At 49.1% G+C, this 21,655-nt stretch overlaps 1 protein-coding gene across 1 annotated transcript in view; it reads left to right on the top strand.

Annotated features, from left to right (window-relative positions):
• Positions 1-21,655, top strand: part of dvl3b (dishevelled segment polarity protein 3b) — a 187,358-nt gene that overhangs the window by 152,351 nt on the left and 13,352 nt on the right. The window contains exons 8-12 of the mRNA XM_085989689.1: positions 2,072-2,211; positions 6,938-7,014; positions 8,281-8,348; positions 15,798-15,947; positions 18,909-19,040. Of these exons, the coding sequence (XP_085845815.1) occupies positions 2,072-2,211; positions 6,938-7,014; positions 8,281-8,348; positions 15,798-15,947; positions 18,909-19,040 (567 nt within the window). The remainder of the gene's footprint in view (positions 1-2,071; positions 2,212-6,937; positions 7,015-8,280; positions 8,349-15,797; positions 15,948-18,908; positions 19,041-21,655) is intronic.

The following is a 21,655-nucleotide window of genomic DNA, read 5'->3' as shown; positions in this document are numbered from 1 at the left end:
ACCTCATTGAATTCTTCGAAAAAGTAACAGAAAAGGTAGACAAGGGTAATGCAGTAGACATAATATATTTGGATTTTTCAAAAGGCTTTTGATAAGGTACCACATAGTAGACTCAGGACTAAGGGCAGAACATGTGGAGTCAGGGGACAAGTAGCAGAATGGAGAGCGAGCTGGCGACAAAACAGAGAGAAGGGGTTAAAGGTAGTTACTCAGATTGACAAATGGTGGGAAGTGGCGTTCCACAGGGATCGGTGCTGGGACCATCATTGCTCACCATTTACAAAAACGATTTGGACTCGGGAATCAGAAATACAATTTCAAAATTTGCAGACGACACCAAATTGGGGGTGGTGTGGTGTGGTGTGGTGTAGTTAGTATAGAGGAGGACTGTGGAAAAATACAAAGGAAGACATCAATAAACTTACAGAATGGATGTGTAATTGGCAAATGAACTTCATTATAGACAAGTGTGAGGTGGTACATTTTGGTAGGAAGAATAAGGCGGCCACATTCTAGTTGGAAACTAGGGGCTAGAATTTCCCAGGGCCGTGGAGGCGGGAATGGAGGCGTGTGGGGTGTTAAAATCGCGAAATCGGGGGGCACGAACCCATCCTGCCCCCAACCCGCCTCCATGCCCGTTTCCCAGGAGGCGGGTACCCGACCTGTGCTGGGAGCCGCCTCCCCGAGGCGGGAAGGGGATTAGTGCCAATTAAGTACCTGTTAACAGGTAGTTATCAGGCAGTTGTTAGCCTAATCCTTATTTTCATTCTTGAAGTGTGGGCTGCCCGACGGCTCCAAACCACGCCAAGTTAGCAAGGCGGACCGTCGGGCTGAAGGACTTGGAGGGGTCGAGATGTCCGGTGTTCAGGTGAGTGATGGGTGCATGAGTGCAGAGGTAAGTGTGTTTGGTGTGTGTAAAGTGTTTAAAGAAGTTTTACTTACCTTTACAGCCTTCCTTCCTTCAGGTCTCGGGAGTCCCTCATCTCACCGGCACAGAAAGCAGAATGGCCGCGAGCTGTCAAAAGTTGCAGCATTCAGCTTTCTGTTCTGGAGAGATCTCTAAATCAGCCTGAGAGGAAGGAATTAACTTGGAGTACAGATTGTCAGAAACAGCTGTCAAACGCTGATATTTCATCTGTCAAAAGGTCTTGATAGATGAAATGTCAATCTGTGACGTCACCTGTTGCTGGGTGGCCCTTAATTGGTCTGCTGAGCTCGCTGGGTGGGCTCAACAAGGTCAATCAAGGGAAAATCGAGTGGGTTGGCCACAACTCGATGGAGGCGGGACTACAACCCCGAAAGTGGGAGTCTCGCCTCCATTGATAAAATCCAGCCCGTCAGTGTCCAATTAGGGTAGAGGAACAGAGGGATCTGGGGCACAGATACACAAATCACTAAAAGAAGCGATGCAGGTTAATAAGGCCATAAAAACGTAAACAGAGCCCTGGGGTTCATTTCGAGAGGGATGGAATTGAAAATCAGAGAAATTATGTTAAACTTGTATGGAACCTTGGTTAGACCACACTTGGATATAGAGGCACTGGAGAACGTAAAAAAAAAAGATTTACTAGATACGTACCAGAACTGAGAGGTTATACCCATCAGGAAAGATTGAAGAGGCTGGGGCTCTTTTCCTGAGAAAAGACAAAACTGAGGGGGTGACCTGATGGAGGTCTTTAAGATTATGAAGGAGTTTGATCAGGTAGATGTAGGGAAGATGTTTCCAATTGTATGGGGAAGACTAAAACTAGGGGTCATAAATATAAGACAGTCACCAATAAATCCAATAGGGAATTCAAGAGAAGCTTCTTTACCCAGAGAGTGGTGAGAATGTGGAACTCGCTACCACAGGGAGTGGTTGAGGCGACTAGTATAGATGCCTTTAAGGGGAAGCTGGATAAACACATGAGGGAGAAAGGAATAGAAGGATATGCTGATAGGGTGAGATGAAGTAGGGTGGGAGGAGGCTCGTGTGGAGCATAAACACCGGCACGGACCAGTTGGTCTGAATGGCCTGTTTCTGAGCTGCAGATTCTGTGTAATACTTTGACGTTCACACTCTTCCCTTCAGAGAAATACAACTTCCTGGGAATCAGCATCGTGGGGCAGAGCAACGAGAGAGGCGACGGGGGGATTTACATCGGCTCGATCATGAAGGGAGGGGCCGTGGCGGCGGACGGCCGAATCGAGCCCGGAGACATGCTGCTACAGGTGGGTCCTCAGCTCACGTTCGCTCGATCCATCGGAGTGCGACCTGCCGATTGGCCACCTCACCCCAGGCGGGGGGGTCGACGGCAGAACATGGGCCCGAAATTGGAGAGAGCTGGGGTTTCATAGAATGTACAGCACAGAAACAGGCCATTCGGCCCAACTGGTCCATGCTGGTTCATGCTCCACACGAGCCTCCCCCCACTCGACTTTATCTCTCCCTCTCAGCATATCCTTCTATTCCTTTCTCCCTCATGCTTATCTAGCTTCCCCTTAAATCCATCTATACTAATCACCTCAACCACTCCCTGTGGTAGCATAGAAACATAGGAGCAGGAGTAGGCCATTCGGCCCCTCGAGCCTGTACTGCCATTTAATGAGATCATGGCTGATCATCCAAATTCAGTACCCTGTGACATGAATCGGTTATTCATGGAAGAATGACATGTGAAGTGATGCTGAGCGGCCTGCGGGTGGCGCTGTCCAGGGAGACTATAAATACTCGGGCACGAGTCCAGCTTGCGGAGGGACATTCTTAACAGGAACTAGTGAAGGACACAACTAGACCTCCATGTTGTAAAACAGTTGATTAAAGCTTTGTTTAACGCTTAGACCAAGTGCCTAGTAGTTTTCTTACGTCACCCGGTCCCTGCTTTCTCCCCATATCCCTTGATCCCTTTAGCCTCAAGAAATATATCCAACTCCTTCTTGAATATATTTAATGAATTGGCCTCAACTGCCTTCTGTGGTAGAGAATTCCACAGGTTCACCACTCTCTGGGTGAAGAAATTCCTCCTCATCTCAATCCTAAATGGCTTACCCCTTATCCTTAGACTGTGACCCCTGGTTCTGGAGTTCCATATTCTCACCACTCTCTGGATAAAGAAGTTTCTCCTGAATTCCCTATTGGATTTATTAGTGACTATCTGATATTTATGGCCCTTAGTTCTGGTCTCCCCCACAAGTGTAAATATCTTCTCTACGTCTACCCAATGAAACCCTTTCATAATCTTAAAGATCTCTATCAGGTCACCTCTCAACCTTCTCTTTTTCTAGAGAAAAGGGCCCCAGCCTGTTCAGTCTTTCCTGATAGTTGTAACCTCCCAGTTCTGGTTTCATTCTTGTAAATCTTTTTGGCAGTTTCTCCGGTGTTTCTGCATCCTTTTTTCCGTAGCCTCACACACTCCTCGTACTGAGCTTTTCCAGACTGGTGCCGCGCCTAAATGTTCCTCGGTTCACATCCAGAAGCAGCGAGCTGACGTTAGCAAGACAACCCAGCAATCATGCTCGGCTGCCTGTGTGACTGGGGGCAGACAAAGGTCCCCTTTGGAGTCTCCCGCTCCTCTCCGTTAGATTAAAGTCCCTTGGCAGCGCAGAGGTGCCTCTACAGGTGTCAGCTGTGGCTCAGTGGGTCGCACACACGCCTCTGTGTCAGAAGGTTGTGGATTCAAATCCCACTCCAAATACAGGAAACTCTCGATTTACCGACACCCAAACAACCGGAAATCTCGGTTAACTGGCAAAATTCAGGAGTTGGTTCAGGTAAGTTTTTCTTCATATTAGTGGCCGTTTCTTGATTCTTGGCTGTGTAATCGGGGGTTCCTGCACTTGTTGCTAAGCAACAGGGACGCTTGGTCTGTGGCCGGGGTTCCTGCAGCTGTTGCTAAGCAACAGGGAAGCCTGGATTTGTTGCTGTGTACGGAGCTCTCATACCTTTTAAACTATAACTCTCTGTAATCCGGACTTGTTGATAAACCGGCACCACGCCGGGCCCGTTGGTGCCGGATAAAAAAGAGTTTCCTGTACTTGAGCACAAAATCCCAGCTGACACTCCCAATGCGGTACTGAGGGAGTGCTGCACTGTTGAAGGTGCCGCCTTTCAGATGAGACGTTAAACCGAGGTCCCGTCTGCCCTCTCAGGTGGATGTAAAAGACCCCATGGCACTGTTTTGAAGAAAACGTGGGGATTTCTCCCTGGTGTCCTGGCTAATACTTCTCCCTCAAAAACTAGAGATCATAAATATAAGATAGTTATTAATAAATCCAATAGAATTATGTGGAATTCGCTACCACAGGGAGTAGTTGAGGCAAATAACATAGATGCATTTAAGGGGAAGCTAGATAAACACATGAGGGGGAAAGGAATAGAAGGATATGCTGATGGGGCGAGATGAAGAGGGGTGGGAGGAGGCTCATGTGGAGCATAAACACCACACGGACCAGTTGGGCCGAATAGCCTGTTTCTGTGCCGTAGACTCGATGCAACTCAACCAACATCACAAAAACAGATTATCTGGTAATTAGCTCATTGCTGTTAGCGGGATCTTGCTGTGTGTAAATTGGCTGCCGCATTTCCCACAGTGACTACACGTCAAAAGTACTTCATTGGCTGTGAAGTGCTTTGGGACGTCCTGAGGTTGTTAACAGCGTTGTATAAATGCAAGTCTTTCTTTCTTTACACTCCCTGAACAATGTAACTCGGCCCCAACCCTCAGCTCGATGCTCCCATTGCACCTACACACTGGCCCAGAAATTCAGGTCGGGGGCTTCCCGCGGGTGCAAGCCCCCGACCTGCACTTACCTAGTGCGCCGGCCGTTGAGCTGTGGGCCCGCGTGGAATTCCGATCCTGGGCCTCCTCCAACTGCCGGCGCGCGGTGCTTGTGTATCCCAGGGGCGCAGTTAGTTCGATGCGTCCCCTGGGATCACGTGGGCCATGGGAAGCCAATCGGAGCAGGGAATGCTCCATTCATAAGTCTGACAGGAAGAGCTGTCAAACTTAGAAATACTACGGGCCCCAAAACGTCACTGAATCTTCAAATAATTTTTTTTTTTAAATAAACTATAAATTACATGAAATAACTATTTTAAACAATAATTTAAATTTTTGAAAAAAATAATTTTATTTTCTAACGGGGCTAAAAATAAACTTACCTTTCTTTAAAGGATTTTAAAATAATAAACCTGTGGAAAAAATGTTTTAATTTAACTTAATTCACCACTTACCTTGTAAAAAGCAGGCCTTGCGACTGCTTTTTACATGTCTAACTTCTGGAGACTTACCCTCCCGGGAAAACCTGCAAAAAAAACTGAAGTTCGATGCGCACGCGCAGCCTCTCCTGCGCACGCGTTCGACCTCTGTAACCCTTCTTTCAGGGGAACGGAAGTGCCGGTTTCCCGCGCATGCGCAGTGCATGCAGGAAACCGGCACTTCCATTGGGCCCACGGGTGAGTGCCCCATGCGTACTCACCCCGTGGAGGCCCGAATTTCTGGAATATGTTTGCCTTTAGCGTGACAGGTATGCATTTCCTACATCAGTGTTACTGTTCTTTTCCAGACAGGAGGCTGCACTTTCAGGAAAAGAGAGCCGAAAATTGGGAAGAGGGGAATGACTAGGGTTGCCAACTATGATTGGACATATTCCTGGAGGAGTCACATGGTCTCCTGCCTCCTATCGCCCCGCCCCCAGACTCCCACCATTGGTCGCCCGACACGTTAACCCTCGCGGCGCCCCGCCTTCCCACGGCCAATCGGAAAGTGAACAGGCTCTTCGTTACCGGATTGGATGATTCTTAACTCTCAATCAAGCAGGTTTTTCCCATCGCCAATACTTTTCTAACTAATTAATGAACAAAATGTTCAACAGAAAGTTTAAAAACACCCAATTTTTTAAGAATTAACCTGTGATTTTTCTCCTGGGTTTTCGCTCACAGCTGTGTCCTGGTGACTAGCCCTTTAATTCCTGGAGACTAGCCCTTTAATTCCTGGAGACTCCAGGGCAATCCTGGAGGGTTGGCGACCCCCTAGGAACGACTGGTAGGTGGCTCAGTGTCTGAGTGGGTAAACTCACCTCACGGTGTGGCACTGCAGCGTACAAGGCAGTAAGGCCCCAGATTCGATCCGGCTTGGTGTTGAGTTTGCTGATCAGAGCCTCAACTTTGCTCCACCAGGATACTGGGAGACAATTCCTGGTTGTCCCTTACCTAAGGAAGGACATACTTGCCTTAGAGCGGATGCAACGAAGGTTCACTAGCTTGATTCCTGGGCTTAGAGGGCTGACCTGTGATGAGAGATTGTGTAGATTGGGCCTATACTCTCTGGCGTTTAGAAGAATGAGAGGTGATCTCATTGAAACGTATAAAAAGGCTTGACAGGGTAGATGCTGAGAGGTTGTTTCCCCTGGCTGGTGAGCCTAGAACGAGGGGGCATAGTCTCAGGATAAGGGGTCGGCCATTTAGGACTGAGATGAGGAGGAATTTCTTCACTCAGAGGGCGGTGAATCTTTGGAATTCCCTGCCTCAAAGGGCTGTGGAGGCTCAGTCGTTGAGTATATTCAAGGCTGAGATCGAGAGATTTTTGGACTCTAGGGGAATCGAGAGATTATGAGGATCGGGCGGGAAAGTGGAGTTGAGGTCGAAGACCGGCCATGATCTTATTGAATGGCGGAGCAGGCTCGAGGGGCTGCATGGCCGACTCCTGCTCCTGTTTATTGTGTTCTTATGTTCTCTGGTCTGTGTGGAGTTAGCTGACCTGAGAGGGGGGATGCACTTGGGGGCCTGCAAGGTCTGGGCATCGCTGAGCCTGGCCGAATCAGCCAGCGTTCTTGCTTCTGGTCCTTGCTGAAAAGTTGCACACGTGAATGTCGGGTTCAGCTTGGCTGTGGTGCCCTCCATGAGTGACTTGCTTATGTCCTTTTGATGAATAAATTCCCGTCTTTTCCTTCCTCTCAGGTTAACGACATAAACTTTGAGAACATGAGCAATGACGACGCAGTGCGAGTTCTGAGAGAAATCGTCCACAAACCAGGGTAAGAGAGCAACTCCTCACGGTGCTGTCTCCGACCTGATCAAGGTGTCAGCCTTGGCTCAGTGGGTCGCACTCTCACCTCTGAGGCAGAAAGTCGTGGGTTCAAGTCCCCACTCCAGAGACTTCAGCACCACATCCAGGCCGACACTCCCAGTGCCAGTGCTGAGGGAGTGCTGCACTGTCGGAGGTGCCGGCTTTCAGATGAGACGTTAGACCGAGGCCCCGTCTGCTCCCTCAGGTGGACGTAAAAGATCCCATGGCCACTATTTCAAAGAAGTGCAGGGGAGTTCTCCCCGATGTTCCTCAACCAACATCACTAAAATAGATCTTCTAGTCATTATCTCATTGCTGTTTGTGGGAGCTTACAGTGCACAAATTGGCTGCCGCGTTTCCTACATTACAACAGTGACTACGCTCCAAAAGTCCTTCATTGGCTGTAAAGAGTTTTGGGATGTCCTGAGGTTGTGGAAGGCGCTATAGAAATGCAAGTTCTTTCATTTCTTTTGGTCCAAATGCAGTTGTCAGGAAATGACCAATAAACAACAGTCCGAGGGAGTGGACGGGAGTGAGCTGGGGTCTGACGCAGAAAGTGGATGCAGCTCATCTGGTTTTTAAGATCTTTCTGATACCTGTGTCCTAACTCGCACCAAGTCCCGTTTACCTATCACCCCTGTGCTCGCTGACCTACATTGGCTCCCGGTTAAGCAATGCCTCGATTTCAGCATTCTCATCCTTGTTTTCAAATCCCTCCATGGTCTCGCCCCTCCTTATCTCTGTAACCTCCTCCAGCCCTACAACCCCTCCGAGAACTCTGTGCTCCTCTAATTCTGGCCTCTTGAACATCCCCGATTTTAATCGCTCCACCATTGGCGGCCGTGCCTTCTGTTGCCTGGGCCCTAAGCTCTGGAATTCCCTGCCTAAACTTCTCCGCCTCTCTCTACCTCTCTCTCCTCCTTTAAGACACCCCTTAAAACCTACCTCTTTGACCAAACTGCCCTAATATCTCCTTGTGTGGCTCGGTGTCAAATTTTGTCTTATAAACGCTCCTGTGAAGCGCCTTGGGATGTTTTACTACATTAAAGGTGCTATATAAATACAAGTTGTTGTTGCTAAACCAACCTGTCCCACAACACACATCAGTTTTCACGGAGGAACAGATTGCTGACATCCTGTTACTTCATTTAACTGTTTAGTTTCTGGAGTCTTGAATAATGTTTTATTAACTTGTGCGCGGAAGTTCTAAGTTCTCTTGTGTTGTTTCCTCCAGGCCCATCACGCTGACCGTTGCCAAATGTTGGGACCCAACACCTCGCGCCTGTTTCACACTCCCCAGAAGTAAGTAGCTTCCACAGTGCATTGGTCTCGAATAAGGATAAGGAGCTTGAAAGAAGCTAACGAGAAAAGGAATGGGGTTAAATATCTGTATTAATAAGATTAAAAATCTCCTGTCTGTGGGCACTTTTTGTCAACATTTTTCCAAAATAAATTCCTACGTCCTGTGGGAACTGGCTATGTAAACTTGTCACGCGGTAATTACATCCTCCCGCCAGTGGGTGGGGCTGCAGCATCACCACTGCTGGGAGGGTACAGTTACAGCATGACTAGTTTTCATAGGTGGTTTCCTTCATATATGTGGATGTCGGAAATTATAATGGAAAAATAAAAAATGGACAGAATATATGACTTTAAAATGGCAAGCTTAATTATATCTGCACGTCCTGGTTTAACTATCCCTTGGCCTCTAACCTCTTGTCCTTAACTCCCCATGTGCAAAGCCACTGGAGATCGACTGGTATTCTTTTAAAATGTTCCCTGAAATTTATGACAGAGAAATGTAGGGGTACGTTAGTGTAATGGTTATGTTACTGGACTGATGATCCAGAGACCGTGAGCCCGAATCCCACCAAGACCTTGCTGTGTGCAATGTGGCTGCCGCGTTTCCTACATTACGACAGTGACTACACTTCAAAATAGTTCTTCGTTAGCTGTGACGCACTTCGAGATGTCCTGAGGTCGTGGAAGGCGCCGTATAAATGCAAGTCTTTCTTTTTTTCCCCCTCACAATTCAGCTTTAAAAAATTAGAGATAAAAAGCTGGTACAAAAAGTGACCATGAAGCTGGCGGATTGTTGTAAAATCCCAACTGGTTCACTCATGTCCTTTAGGGAAGAAAACCTGCCGTCCTTACCCGGTCTGGCCCAATGTTCCCTGTAATTTTTTGGGGGGGCTGCGCGGCCCCTTCAGTGGGCTGCCTGACTCATTCAAAGGTCCGCGCAGTCCCGTTTTGTTCGATTAAAAAACCAGCTCAGCGACTGCACGGGACCCACTGGAGCGCTGCGCGGCTCGAAGGGAACATCGGTCCAGCCTATGTGCGACACCAGTCCCACACCAATGTGGTTGACTCTTAGCTGCCCACTGAAGTGGCCGAGCGAGACACTCAGTTGTAACCAAACTGCTACAAGAAACTGGTTGAAGATGAAGACCCACCACAACTTTCTCAGGATGGTCAGAGATGGGCAGTAAATGCCAACCTTGCCACATCGCGAAAATTAATAATTGAGGAACGTAATGTCTCGTCTCAACTCCAAGTTGCTTAATTGAACTTGTTGGACACAAAAAACGCTTTGGATTATCAAGAGTTGATTGTATGCTGTCCATCTGTGCAGCTACAGTGTTGGTTTATGGCAGTCTCCTAGGATTGCACAGCACACAGATGCCATGGCACCTGTATGCTCAGTGTCAGCTGTGGCTCATTGGGCAGCACTCTCGCGCCTGAGTCAGAAGGTTGTGGGTTCAAGTCCCCACTCCAGAGACTTGAGCACAAAAATCTAGGCTGACACTCCCAGTGCAGTGCTGAGGGAGAGCAGCACTGTCGGAGGTGCCGTCTTTCGGATGAGACGTTAAACCGAGGCCCCGTCTGCCCTCTGAGGTGGACTCAAAAGATCCCACGGCCACTATTTCGAAGAAGAGCGGTGGAGTTCTCCCGGGTGTCCTGGGGCCAATATTTATCCCTCAATCAACATCACTAAAAACAGATTATCTGGTCATTGCCACATTGTTGTTTGTGGGAGCTTGCTGTGCGCAAATTGGCTGCCGCATTTCCTACATTACCACAGTGACAACACTTCAAAAAGTACTTCATTGGCTGTAAAGCACTTTGGGACATCCTGAAGTCGTGAAAGGCGCTATAGAAATGCAAGTCTTTTCTTTCAAATATCCATACACACCTACGGCCATTCGGAGTGCTGTAACAGCTGTTGCTAACACAACAGCTGCAGTTGTTCATCGGAAATCACTTCGCAGCAGTGCAGAAGTATCAGTATAATGGTCTACTGCATGTGCATTTGTGTCTATGCTGCTCAACCATGGGGAGCCTCACAGCATAGTCCTATCCCATCTTCACCTGAAGTGTTCAGTTTCTCTCCCACTCAATCACACTCTTACTTTCTAACAAGGGCTCACTGGATAGCGATCAGGAGCAGACGCCACCTGATTTACTTTCTGTTGAAGTTATGGGAAAAGAATATTGGGTGGGGTTGTACAACGGCCGGCCGATCCACTCCCACCTGTTTGGTGCCCCTGTCAGACTTGGGTTTCAACCTCCCCTCCCCGTGTCTCTTGCAGTAGTGAAGGTGTGGGACAGGAGACTCGGTGAAGGTGGGACAGGAGACTCGGTGAAGGTGGGACAGGAGACTCGGTGAAGGTGGGACAGGAGACTCGGTGAAGGTGGGACAGGAGACTCGGTGAAGGTGTGGGACTGGAGACTCGGTGAAGGTGGGACAGGAGACTCGGTGAAGGTGGGACAGGAGACTCGGTGAAGGTGGGACAGGAGACTCGGTGAAGGTGGGACAGGAGACTCGGTGAAGGTGGGACAGGAGACTCGGTGAAGGTGGGACAGGAGACTCGGTGAAGGTGGGACAGGAGACTCGGTAAAGGTGGGGCAGGAGACTCGGTGAAGGTGGGACAGGAGACTCGGTGAAGGTGGGACAGGAGACTCGGTGAAGGTGGGACAGGAGACTCGGTGAAGGTGGGACAGGAGACTCGGTGAAGGTGTGGGACTGGAGACTCGGTGAAGGTGTGGGACTGGAGACTCGGTGAAGGTGGGACAGGAGACTCGGTGAAGGTGGGACAGGAGACTCGGTGAAGGTGTGGGACAGGAGACTCGGTGAAGGTCGGACAGGAGACTCGGTGAAGGTGGGACAGGAGACTCGGTGAAGGTGTGGGACAGGAGACTCGGTGAAGGTGGGACAGGAGACTCGGTGAAGGTGTGGGACAGGAGACTCGGTGAAGGTGGGACAGGAGACTCGGTGAAGGTGTGGGACAGGAGACTCGGTGAAGGTGTGGGACAGGAGACTCGGTGAAGGTGGGACAGGAGACTCGGTGAAGGTGGGACTGGTGACTCGGTGAAGGTGGGACAGGAGACTCGGTGAAGGTGGGACAGGAGACTCGGTGAAGGTGGGACAGGAGACTCGGTGAAGGTGGGACTGGAGACTCGGTGAAGGTGGGACAGGAGACTCGGTGAAGGTGGGGCAGGAGACTCGGTGAAGGTGGGACAGGAGACTCGGTGAAGGTGGGACAGGAGACTCGGTGAAGGTGGGACAGGAGACTCGGTGAAGGTGTGGGACAGGAGACTCGGTGAAGGTGGGACTGGAGACTCGGTGAAGGTGGGACTGGAGACTCGGTGAAGGTGGGACTGGAGACTCGGTGAAGGTGGGACAGGAGACTCGGTGAAGGTGTGGGACAGGAGACTCGGTGAAGGTGGGACTGGAGACTCGGTGAAGGTGGGACAGGAGACTCGGTGAAGGTGTGGGACTGGAGACTCGGTGAAGGTGTGGGACTGGAGACTCGGTGAAGGTGGGGCAGGAGACTCGGTAAAGGTGGGACTGGAGACTCGGTGAAGGTGGGACAGGAGACTCGGTGAAGGTGTGGGACAGGAGACTCGGTGAAGGTGGGACAGGAGACTCGGTGAAGGTGTGGGACTGGAGACTCGGTGAAGGTGTGGGACAGGAGACTCGGTGAAGGTGGGACAGGAGACTCGGTGAAGGTGGGACAGGAGACTCGGTGAAGGTGTGGGACTGGAGACTCGGTGAAGGTGGGACTGGAGACTCGGTGAAGGTGGGACAGGAGACTCGGTGAAGGTGGGACAGGAGACTCGGTGAAGGTGGGACAGGAGACTCGGTGAAGGTGGGACAGGAGACTGGGTGAAGGTGTGGGACAGGTGACTCAGTGAAGGTGGGACAGGAGACTCGGTGAAGGTGGGACAGGAGACTCGGTGAAGGTGGGACAGGAGACTCGGTGAAGGTGGGACAGGTGACTCGGTGAAGGTGGGACAGAGACTCAGTGAAGGTGTGGGACAGGAGACTCGGTGAAGGTCGGACAGGAGACTCGGTGAAGGTGGGACAGGAGACTCGGTGAAGGTGGGACTGGAGACTCGGTGAAGGTGGGACAGGAGACTCGGTGAAGGTGGGACAGGAGACTCGGTGAAGGTGGGACAGGAGACTCGGTGAAGGTGGGACAGAGACTCGGTGAAGGTGTGGGACTGGAGACTCGGTGAAGGTGGGACTGGAGACTCGGTGAAGGTGGGACAGGAGACTCGGTGAAGGTGGGACAGGAGACTCGGTGAAGGTGGGACAGAGACTCGGTGAAGGTGGGACTGGAGACTCGGTGAAGGTGGGACAGGAGACTCGGTAAAGGTGGGACAGGAGACTCGGTGAAGGTGTGGGACTGGAGACTCGGTGAAGGTGGGACAGGAGACTCGGTGAAGGTGGGACTGGAGACTGGGTGAAGGTGTGGGACAGGAGACTCAGTGAAGGTGTGGGTCAGGTAACTCAGTGAAGGTGGAACAGGACACTCGGTGAAGGTGTGGGGCAGGTGACTCAATGAAGATGTGGGACAGGAGACTCGGCGAAGATGTGGGACTGGAGACGTGAGGAGTACAAATCACCTTTTGTGCATTATTAGACGGTACCTCTACCTTGAACCCTCTTCTCCCCCCCCCCCCCCCTGCCCTTTCCCCCTCATGCCCTCTCTGAGGTGGCCCAGTGGAGGACCCCTGGAACGGTGGTCATCGAATGTGAAGTGCAATCCTGAAATTGTACATTGGCCCCACCCTTGGAGAAGTTAGCAAGTGTTCGGCACTGTGCTGGTAAAGCTAAGGACAGGTGGACGGATGGGGTAACAGTGAGGGAAAGAGCAGCAGGACCTCCAAAAATACCAACTGTGGTGACAAGAAGGGTGTCCCCAAGAGATCTGAAGAGGATAAGACCTAAGTAACTGACCCCTCAGACTGTGGCACATTAGTGTGGACCACATCACATGCTGCATGCAAATTACCTGCCGGTGAACTTGATATAACGACAGCGTGACGTTATACAGTGTACTGTAAGATATAAGCACTGTTTTTATTTATTTATTCATTCTTGGGATGTGGACGTCGCTGGAAAGGCCCGCATTTATTGCCCATCCCTCATTGACCTTTGAGAAGGTGGTGGTGAGCCGCCACCTTGAACCGCTGCAGTCCGTGTGGTGAGGGTGCTCCCACAGCGCTGTTAGGGAGGGAGTTCCAAGATTTTGACCCAGCGACGATGAAGGATCGGACGATATATTTCCAAGTCAAGATGGTGTATAACTCGGAGGGGAACTTGGAGGTGGTGGTGTTCCCAGGCACCTGCTGCCCTTGTCCTTTGGTAGAGGTCGTGGGTTTGTGAGGTGCTGTCGAAGAAGCCTTGGCGAGTTGCTGCAGTGCATCTTGTAGATGGTACACACTGCAGCCACGGCGCGCCGGTGGTGGAGGGAGTGGATGTTTAAGCCAGTGTCCTTGTTGTCCCTGGTGAAATCCTGTGCGTGTTATTCCCTTTGGATCTCGGTTATCTGCCTGTGACAAATTCTGTCTCTGCCTCTTTCTCCAAACTCGTCTTGAGTGGTTGGCCTCTCCTCAGGCCGTTACTAGTTCATTCTTCTGACCCGTTGAAGTGCCGAATACAAATGATGAGCTGATGACTTTGTTCTGGGCATTGCGAAGTGGGCGGTACTTTCTTGGGTCACTGGATCAGATGCCGAACTCTGTTCCAACAATTTTCTGGGATGCTAATACGATAGAGCTGTGATTGTCAGCCATAATGAGACTTGAGCAAAACATCCAGGCCGACAATCCCAGTGCAGTACTGAGGGAGCGCCGCACTGTCGGAGGGGCAGTACTGAGGGAGCACTGCACCGTTGGAGGGGCAGTACTGAGGGAGCGCTGCACTGTCGGAGGGGCAGTACTGAGGGAGCGCCGCACTGTCGGAGGGGCAGTACTGAGGGAGCACTGCACCGTCGGAGGGGCAGTACTGAGGGAGCACTGCACTGTCGGAGGGGCAGTACTGAGGGAGCGCTGCACTGTCAGAGGGTCAGTACTGAGGGAGCGCTGCACTGTCGGAGGGGCAGTACTGAGGGAGCACTGCACCGTCGGAGGGGCAGTACTGAGGGAGCACTGCACTGTCGGAGGGGCAGTACTGAGGGAGCGCTGCACTGTCAGAGGGTCAGTACTGAGGGAGCGCTGCACTGTCGGAGGGGCAGTACTGAGGGAGCACTGCACTGTCGGAGGGGCAGTACTGAGGGAGCACTGCACTGTCGGAGGGGCAGTACTGAGGGAGCGCCGCACTGTCGGAGCTGCATTCTTTCAGATGAGATGTTAAACCGAGGTCTCCTTCTGTACTGTAGGATTCTATGTGGTAACAGCTGTTGATCCTGTGGAGTTGAGTACCCAGAGAAACATCAATTGAAAAGGCTTACTTGCAATTTAGCTGGTGTATGCAAAACTAAGCCCCGCCTCCCCTGAAAGTCCTTGGGGATAATTGAGATGGCAGATGCTGGGGCCGGTGGGTAACGGGGAATGTGAATAATCAAGGTTCCACTACTTAACAGGAGAAAAGAGAGTGCCTGGGTTACAGTGCACTGTGTAACCTGACCCTGCCGTGTGTATCACGTTAGTCTGCAGGTTGAGTGACGTGGCACAACTTTTTCTTCAATTCATTCACCACAGTCCGAGGTGTCAGTTGGAGTCTTGTCCTCCGTCAGATTCTAGTCTGTTCGGGCCTCCCCGGTGCTGCAGTCGGTATGGTTTTGGGGAGTCCTGCAGCTCTTTCCCTCACTGTCACCGTCCACCGTCTTAGCTACCTTCAATCCATCGAGTCCTCTTCCTGGTAACTTTTGCTAAGAGCAGCTTCAGGTTTGTGCGTCACCTTAATGACCAGCAAAAACCAAGCCTGGCTCAGTAGTAGAAGTTAACAGCTTCATTTCCCAATATTAAGGTGGTTAATCGATGTGAATTCATTGGGTGAGGATGATGAATCACTCGCACACAGATTCATACACATAGACACTCGCATGCATACATATACACACGCACATACACGCCCGCACACACACACAATCGCATGTACACATATATAGGCACACACACACATACATGTACACACATGCACACACATACATGCACACACAAACATGCGCACACATACACGAACACATACATGCACACACATACGCGCACACACGTACACATACGCACATGCATAGGCTCACACACACACATTGCATACGCTCATACACACATTCGTACACTCACACATGCGCACACACACATTTGCAGCTGTATACGCATGCACACACACATACTCACACACACACACATGCACTAAATGATTCACCCGTAACCATTTAAAATCCTAGTAAGACTCCAGATCCCATAAAGAGGCTGCCACGGGTTAGCATTAATGCCTCCTTGTTTCTTCCCCTCCCTCAGGTGAGCCCATTCGTCCCATCGACCCAGCGGCCTGGGTGTCGCACACAGCGGCCATGACAGGAGTTTATCAGCCTTATGGTATGAGCCCCTCCATGAGCACCATTACTTCCACCAGCTCCTCCATCACCAGCTCCATCCCAGAAACCGAACGTAAGTTCCACCCGCACGTGACCATTGGCTACGCCTGGCGTTGCACCGCATGGCTTCCCAATCACCGAGCTGCTTTTCTCTCCGTTTGTGTCTTTATTGTGCCATTTCTACCTTGTTTCACCTGTGTTGTGTGTGTGTGTTGTGTGTGTTGTGTTGTGTGTTGTGTGTGTGTGTCCAGAATGGTGCAGTGGTTGTAACACCAGAAATACAAAGAGAATTCTACCCGGTAACATCTCACCATTCAACTGATACTTTGCACCTTGGATAGGGAAAGCACACCACACCACAGCGCAAAGTAAGAGAATAGATTGTTTCAAAGTTCGGTGCAACAGGCGCGATATTTTTGATTGAAGGTGAAGCTGAAACTTATAAAATTCTGACAGGACTAGACAGACTAGATGCAGGAAGGATGTTCCTGATGGTCGGGGAGTCCAGAACCAGGGGTCACAGTCTAAAGATAACGGGTAAGCCATTTAGGACAGAAATGAGGTGAAATTTCTTCACCCAGAGAGTGGTGAACCTGTGGAATTCTCTACCACAGAAGGCGGTGGAGGCCAGTTCATTAAATATATTCAAGAAGGAGTTGGATATATTTCTTAAGACTAAAGGGATCAAGGGGTATGGGGAGAAAGCAGGGACAGGGTACTGAATTTGGATGATCAGGCCATGATCTCATTAAATGGCAGAGCAGGCTCGAGGGGCCGAATGGTTTGTGTTTCTATGTTTCTAAGGGTCAAGGAGAATAGTGCTGGGCACCACTGAGATTGACCAGAGTTAAATGGAAGGTGAGGTAAATGATGAAGCCGGGATCAGTTGGCCCCAAACTTCAGCCTAAAAATTGTGGAAGGAAGGGAAGACCGAGGAAGGTGATGAGTTCCACAGGTTTGAGGTCCTGGGCATGGAAGCGTTAGAGCTGGAGATGGGGCAACAAGTCTTGATTTCAACACAGAGAAGATAACAGGGACGATAGCAAAATACTGCAGATGCTGGAAATCCGAAATAACAACAGAAAATGCTGGAAAAACTCAGCAGGCCAGGCAACATCCGTGGAGAGAAATTAGAGTCGACGTTTCGAGTCTAACCCTTTTTCAAACTGGAAAGGAAATAATAAAGATCGAAGGCAGGGCTGCGATAGAACAAAAGAAGTAAAAGAGACATTAAGAGGTATTCAAAACCAGACGAGATGGTAATAGGACAGTGAAGACAAAAGACGGCAAGATTAGGTGTGAAGTGTACTGGCAGGATGGGAGACAGCTGCCGTGTGGGAGAGAGAAAAAAAAGGAAAGGGGGGGGGTGGGAAATACAGGGTATTTGCATCAAGGAAAAAAGAATGGGAAGTGGACAGAAGCGCTGACCATACCTGTATTGATCAAATAAGAGAGACAAATGCCACAATAGAGGCAGAGAGGTTGACAGTGAGAAATGAGACAGGGAAGGGAAGTGGAAATCTGGAATTTTCTCCTCCAAAAAGCTGTTGAGGCTGGGGGTCTATTGAAAATTCCAAAACTGAGATTGATAGGTTTTTGTTCGGCAAGGATTTAAGGTTTTGGGCAAGAGATACAGGGGGGATGTGAGGAAAAACATTTTTACGCAGCGAGTGGTGAGGACCTGGAACTCGCTGCCGACGGAAGTGGTGGAAGCGGAGACACTCAATGTTTTCAAGGGGAGACTGGATAGGCACTTGAGGGAAATAAACTTGCAGGGCTATGGGGATAGAGCGGGGGAATGGGACTGACTGGATTGCTCTACAGAGAGCCGGCACGGACTCGATGGGCCGAATGGCCTCCTTCTGTGCCGTTATGACTCTATGATATTAAGGGTTATGGAACCAAGGCGAGTAGGTGGAGTTAAGATACAGATCAACCATGATCTCATTGAATGGTGGAACAGGCTCGAGGGGCTGAATGGCCTCCTCCTGTGTTCCTATGTTCTTCTGTTTGTCTGTTAGCAATATAGTTCCTGCATCTTGTCCAGGAGCGTGACAGGTGTTAACAGAGCCTCCCCACATACTGATGGTTTTGAGTTTTAAAAAGTGTTACAAGTTGTTGAGAGGAAACAAAAAAAGAAAGAGGCAGCAAAGATGAGCCCCAACTTCTTAGAGGCAGCTTTAGTGGTGGAGATGTGGGAGCTTATTTGAGGTCCAAGGAGATGGTCAGGCCAAGAATGTTGCTTGTCGCAATGGATTCAAGTGATCTGGGGTTTATTACCTTTAGGCTTGATGGGCCTTCAATAACCACAAAACTAGAAGTTATAGACTTAAACAAGTTGGCTTTTAATCACTAAGATCAGAGCTAACATCTCAACACGCCGACTGGTTCACAGGAATGAGTCATACAGATCCTGGGATGTTTATGTAAGAGAAGTCAGGGGCGGAGCCAAGAGCCAAGACCTGGAACCTCCGAGGTTAGTCGGGAAAGAGGAAGTGAAACTATACACAGTGGGGGAGGGTAATATACATGAGTGCAAAACGAATACAGGATCAGGACAAACAGATTTCATTACAAGGCTGTTCATTCTTCATTTAGCAACATTCTTGGCTTCACCATCTCCTTGGACCTCAAATAAGCTCCCACACCACATCTCCACCGCTAAAACTGCCCTCCATAGTAAGACCAATGATCCAGAGACCTGAGGTCAAATCAACTGAATTTAAATTCAGTTAATTGAATAAATCTGGAATAAAAAGCTGGCAACAGTTAGAATTGTATCAAGTTCCTCTCAGCTATGAGCCCAATACTGTTAGGGTTAGTGAAGTTAAACAGTGTCAGTTCAAGTGAGCCCCAAATTAAAATCCTTAAGAGTGCCATGGTGTGCTGAAATGAATAATTCTTACTATAAACGGAATAAATTAGTCCACTTGAGGATGGCCTGTTCTCCCCACCCCCACCCCCGGACTCCACTGCACTGCTCTGCATCTTTGCCTGTTTGAAGCGAGATCTATTTGTGTTCTTTTCTTCCCAGGGTTCGACGATTTTCATTTATCGATCCACAGTGACATAGTCACCATCGTCAAGGCCATGGCGTCACCGGAATCGGGCCTGGAGGTCCGCGACCGCATGTGGCTTAAAATAACGATCCCCAATGCTTTCATAGGTATGTAGGACCCACCCAGGGAGCGAGCCTGCTCGCTGGGTTAGGGCCAGTTCTGCAAACCGTGCCCTTGATGATCAAGAGATATGTAATGTATACAACATTGAAGGGACTACTTTGTATTGTGGATGTACATCCTTAGTTGCGAGCGTATATAACAGACGCGTATCGATTTGTACAGTCAGTGCCGAAGTTCCAGTTACCCAGTAAAGATCACTTGAAGTTACTCTCAGTCTCTGCTGCTTTATTATTTTATGTAGTTGTGTATAGCGGTACAAACAACAAATTGGCGACAAGAATTATGAACCTACGTCTTCCTATTCTGGCATCGCATCCAGAGGACACCAAAATTTGGAAGAAAGGAGCGAGAAGGTAGAGAAAACGGAGCACGCTTGCTAAGCTAGGCAGGGGATACGTAAGTCAAGTGAAAAGTGCACAGGACTTGCATGATGCTAGCTAACTAGTAAAGAAAGAAAAACGGGTTTGGAAAAAAAAAATGGCGATGATTGGCACGATTGCAGCATTTGATAGCAGCATTGAAGACTGGGCAACTTACATTGAAAGAGTGGAGTTGTACTGTGAGGCTAACGGAGTGGAGGTAGAAAAGAAAGCCACTGTTTTGCTGAGTGTTATGGGCGCAAAGACATATGGGCTGCTACGTAGTTTATTAACCCCTGAAAAGCCAGCAAACAAAACATTCAAACAAATAGTGGACACACTCCAAGACCATTTAAGCCCCAAACCACTGCTCATAGCTGAAAGATTAATAAATTCCATAAACGGAACCAGAGCAAAAATGAAAGCATTTCTGAATATTTGGCAAAGTTGCGCAAATTATCAGAACATTGCCAATTTGGAGTGGGCTTATCAGACGCATTGAGGGACAGATTTGTGTGTGGCATGCAAAGTGAAAGCACACAAAAGAAGCTCCTGTCTGAAAAAGACCTCACATTGGAGAAGGCTCTGAGTATTGCAATATCAATGGAAGCAGCAGCACGTGGCGCTTTAGAAATTCAACAAAAATCCCTGGAATATTCAACTAATAAAATGTCACTGAAACAAGAAAAGAAGTGCTATCGCTGTGGCAAAATGTCACATGACCACAATGACTGTTGGTTTAAAGACAAAGACTGCAGACAATGTGGCAGACGAGGGCACATTGAAAGGGTCTGCAAAGCAAATAAGAAGCCGAAAAGTGATACAATACAGAGTAACAAAAAGGTACATCAAGTGACTGAAAACAAGAAACCTTTCAAAGATAGATACAAGAAGGTACACTACGTGACTGGAGACAGTTCAGATAAAGAAAAAAGTGATACAGACTCAGGAAGAGGATCTGGCTTGTCTAAAACTACACAGTGTGAAAGAGACAGGGGACCACAGAATAATATGGGTTACTCCAGAAGTGGCAGGAGTTAGGCTGAAAATGGAGTTGGACACAGGCTCAGCTTTAACAGTGATCTCTGTACATGACTACAAACGACTGTTTTCACACATACCGCTAAGGCCAACTAAAGTACTGTTAAAGACATACACGGGACAAAGAGTGTGCCCCAAAGGTAAAATAAAAGTGACAGTGACATACGAAGAAAAAAAAATACTGCAATTGAACCTCTATGTAGTGGAAAATGGAGGACCACCATTGCTGGGACGCAAATGGCTCAGGAAAATACAGTTGGATTGGCACACCATCCAAGCACTGTTTGTGTCAGCAAAGGAGGACAGCAATGCCACTCCTGAGAGACTGTCACAAATACTCTCTGACTCTCAGGAAGTGTTCAAGAAGGGAATAGGAACACTTAAGGGCATGAAAGCAAAAATTAAGATTGAGAAGAACGCAAATCCAAAGTTCCACAAGGCCAGACCAGTGCCTTATGCAATTCGCCCTTCAGTAGAAGCAGAGCTGGAGAACTTGGAGCAGTTCGGGGTCCTGTCCAAGGTGGATTGGAGTGAATGGGCCACACCTATAGTTCCAGTGATGAAGAAAACCTCCAGCACAAAACCAGGAAAGCCAAGAAAAGTGCGCATCTGTGGAGACTTTAAAGTGACTGTTAACCCAGTCCTCCACACAGTACAGTACCCATTGCCTCGCATTGAGGACATCTTTGCTTCCCTGTCAAGAGGGGAATGCTTCACAAAGATTGACTTGGCCCAGGCCTATCTCCAAATGGAAATTGGTGATGCATCAAAGAAGTACCTGACAATAAATACGCACAAAGGCCTTTACCAGTACAATCGGCTGGTATTCGGAATAGCATCAGCTCCTGCAATCTGGCAAAGGGCAATGGACCAAGTCCTGCAGGGGATCTCAGGTACTCAGTGTTATCTTGATGACATCATCATTACTGGCAAGAATGACAACGACCACCTTTCCAACCTTGAACAGGTGCTCATCAGGTTATGGGAGTATGGGCTCCGAGCGAACCGAGACAAGTGTGAGTTTTTCAAAAAGGAAATCTCATACTGTGGACATGTGATTGACAAGGACGGTTTACACAAGTCTCCAGACAAGATTGAAGCTGTGATTAATGCACCAACACCTGAAAATGTGTCTCAGTTGAGATCATATCTTGGACTGGTGAACTACTATCACAAGTTCTTGCCCAACCTATCCACAG

This window comes from Somniosus microcephalus, chromosome 6 (assembly GCF_052327205.1).
Source record: "Somniosus microcephalus isolate GS21.2 chromosome 6, FLI_Smic_1.0, whole genome shotgun sequence".
Lineage (NCBI taxonomy): Eukaryota > Metazoa > Chordata > Chondrichthyes > Squaliformes > Somniosidae > Somniosus > Somniosus microcephalus.
The sequence above is the reverse complement of the archived record's forward strand: the minus strand, read 5'-3'. Positions and strand labels throughout refer to the sequence as shown.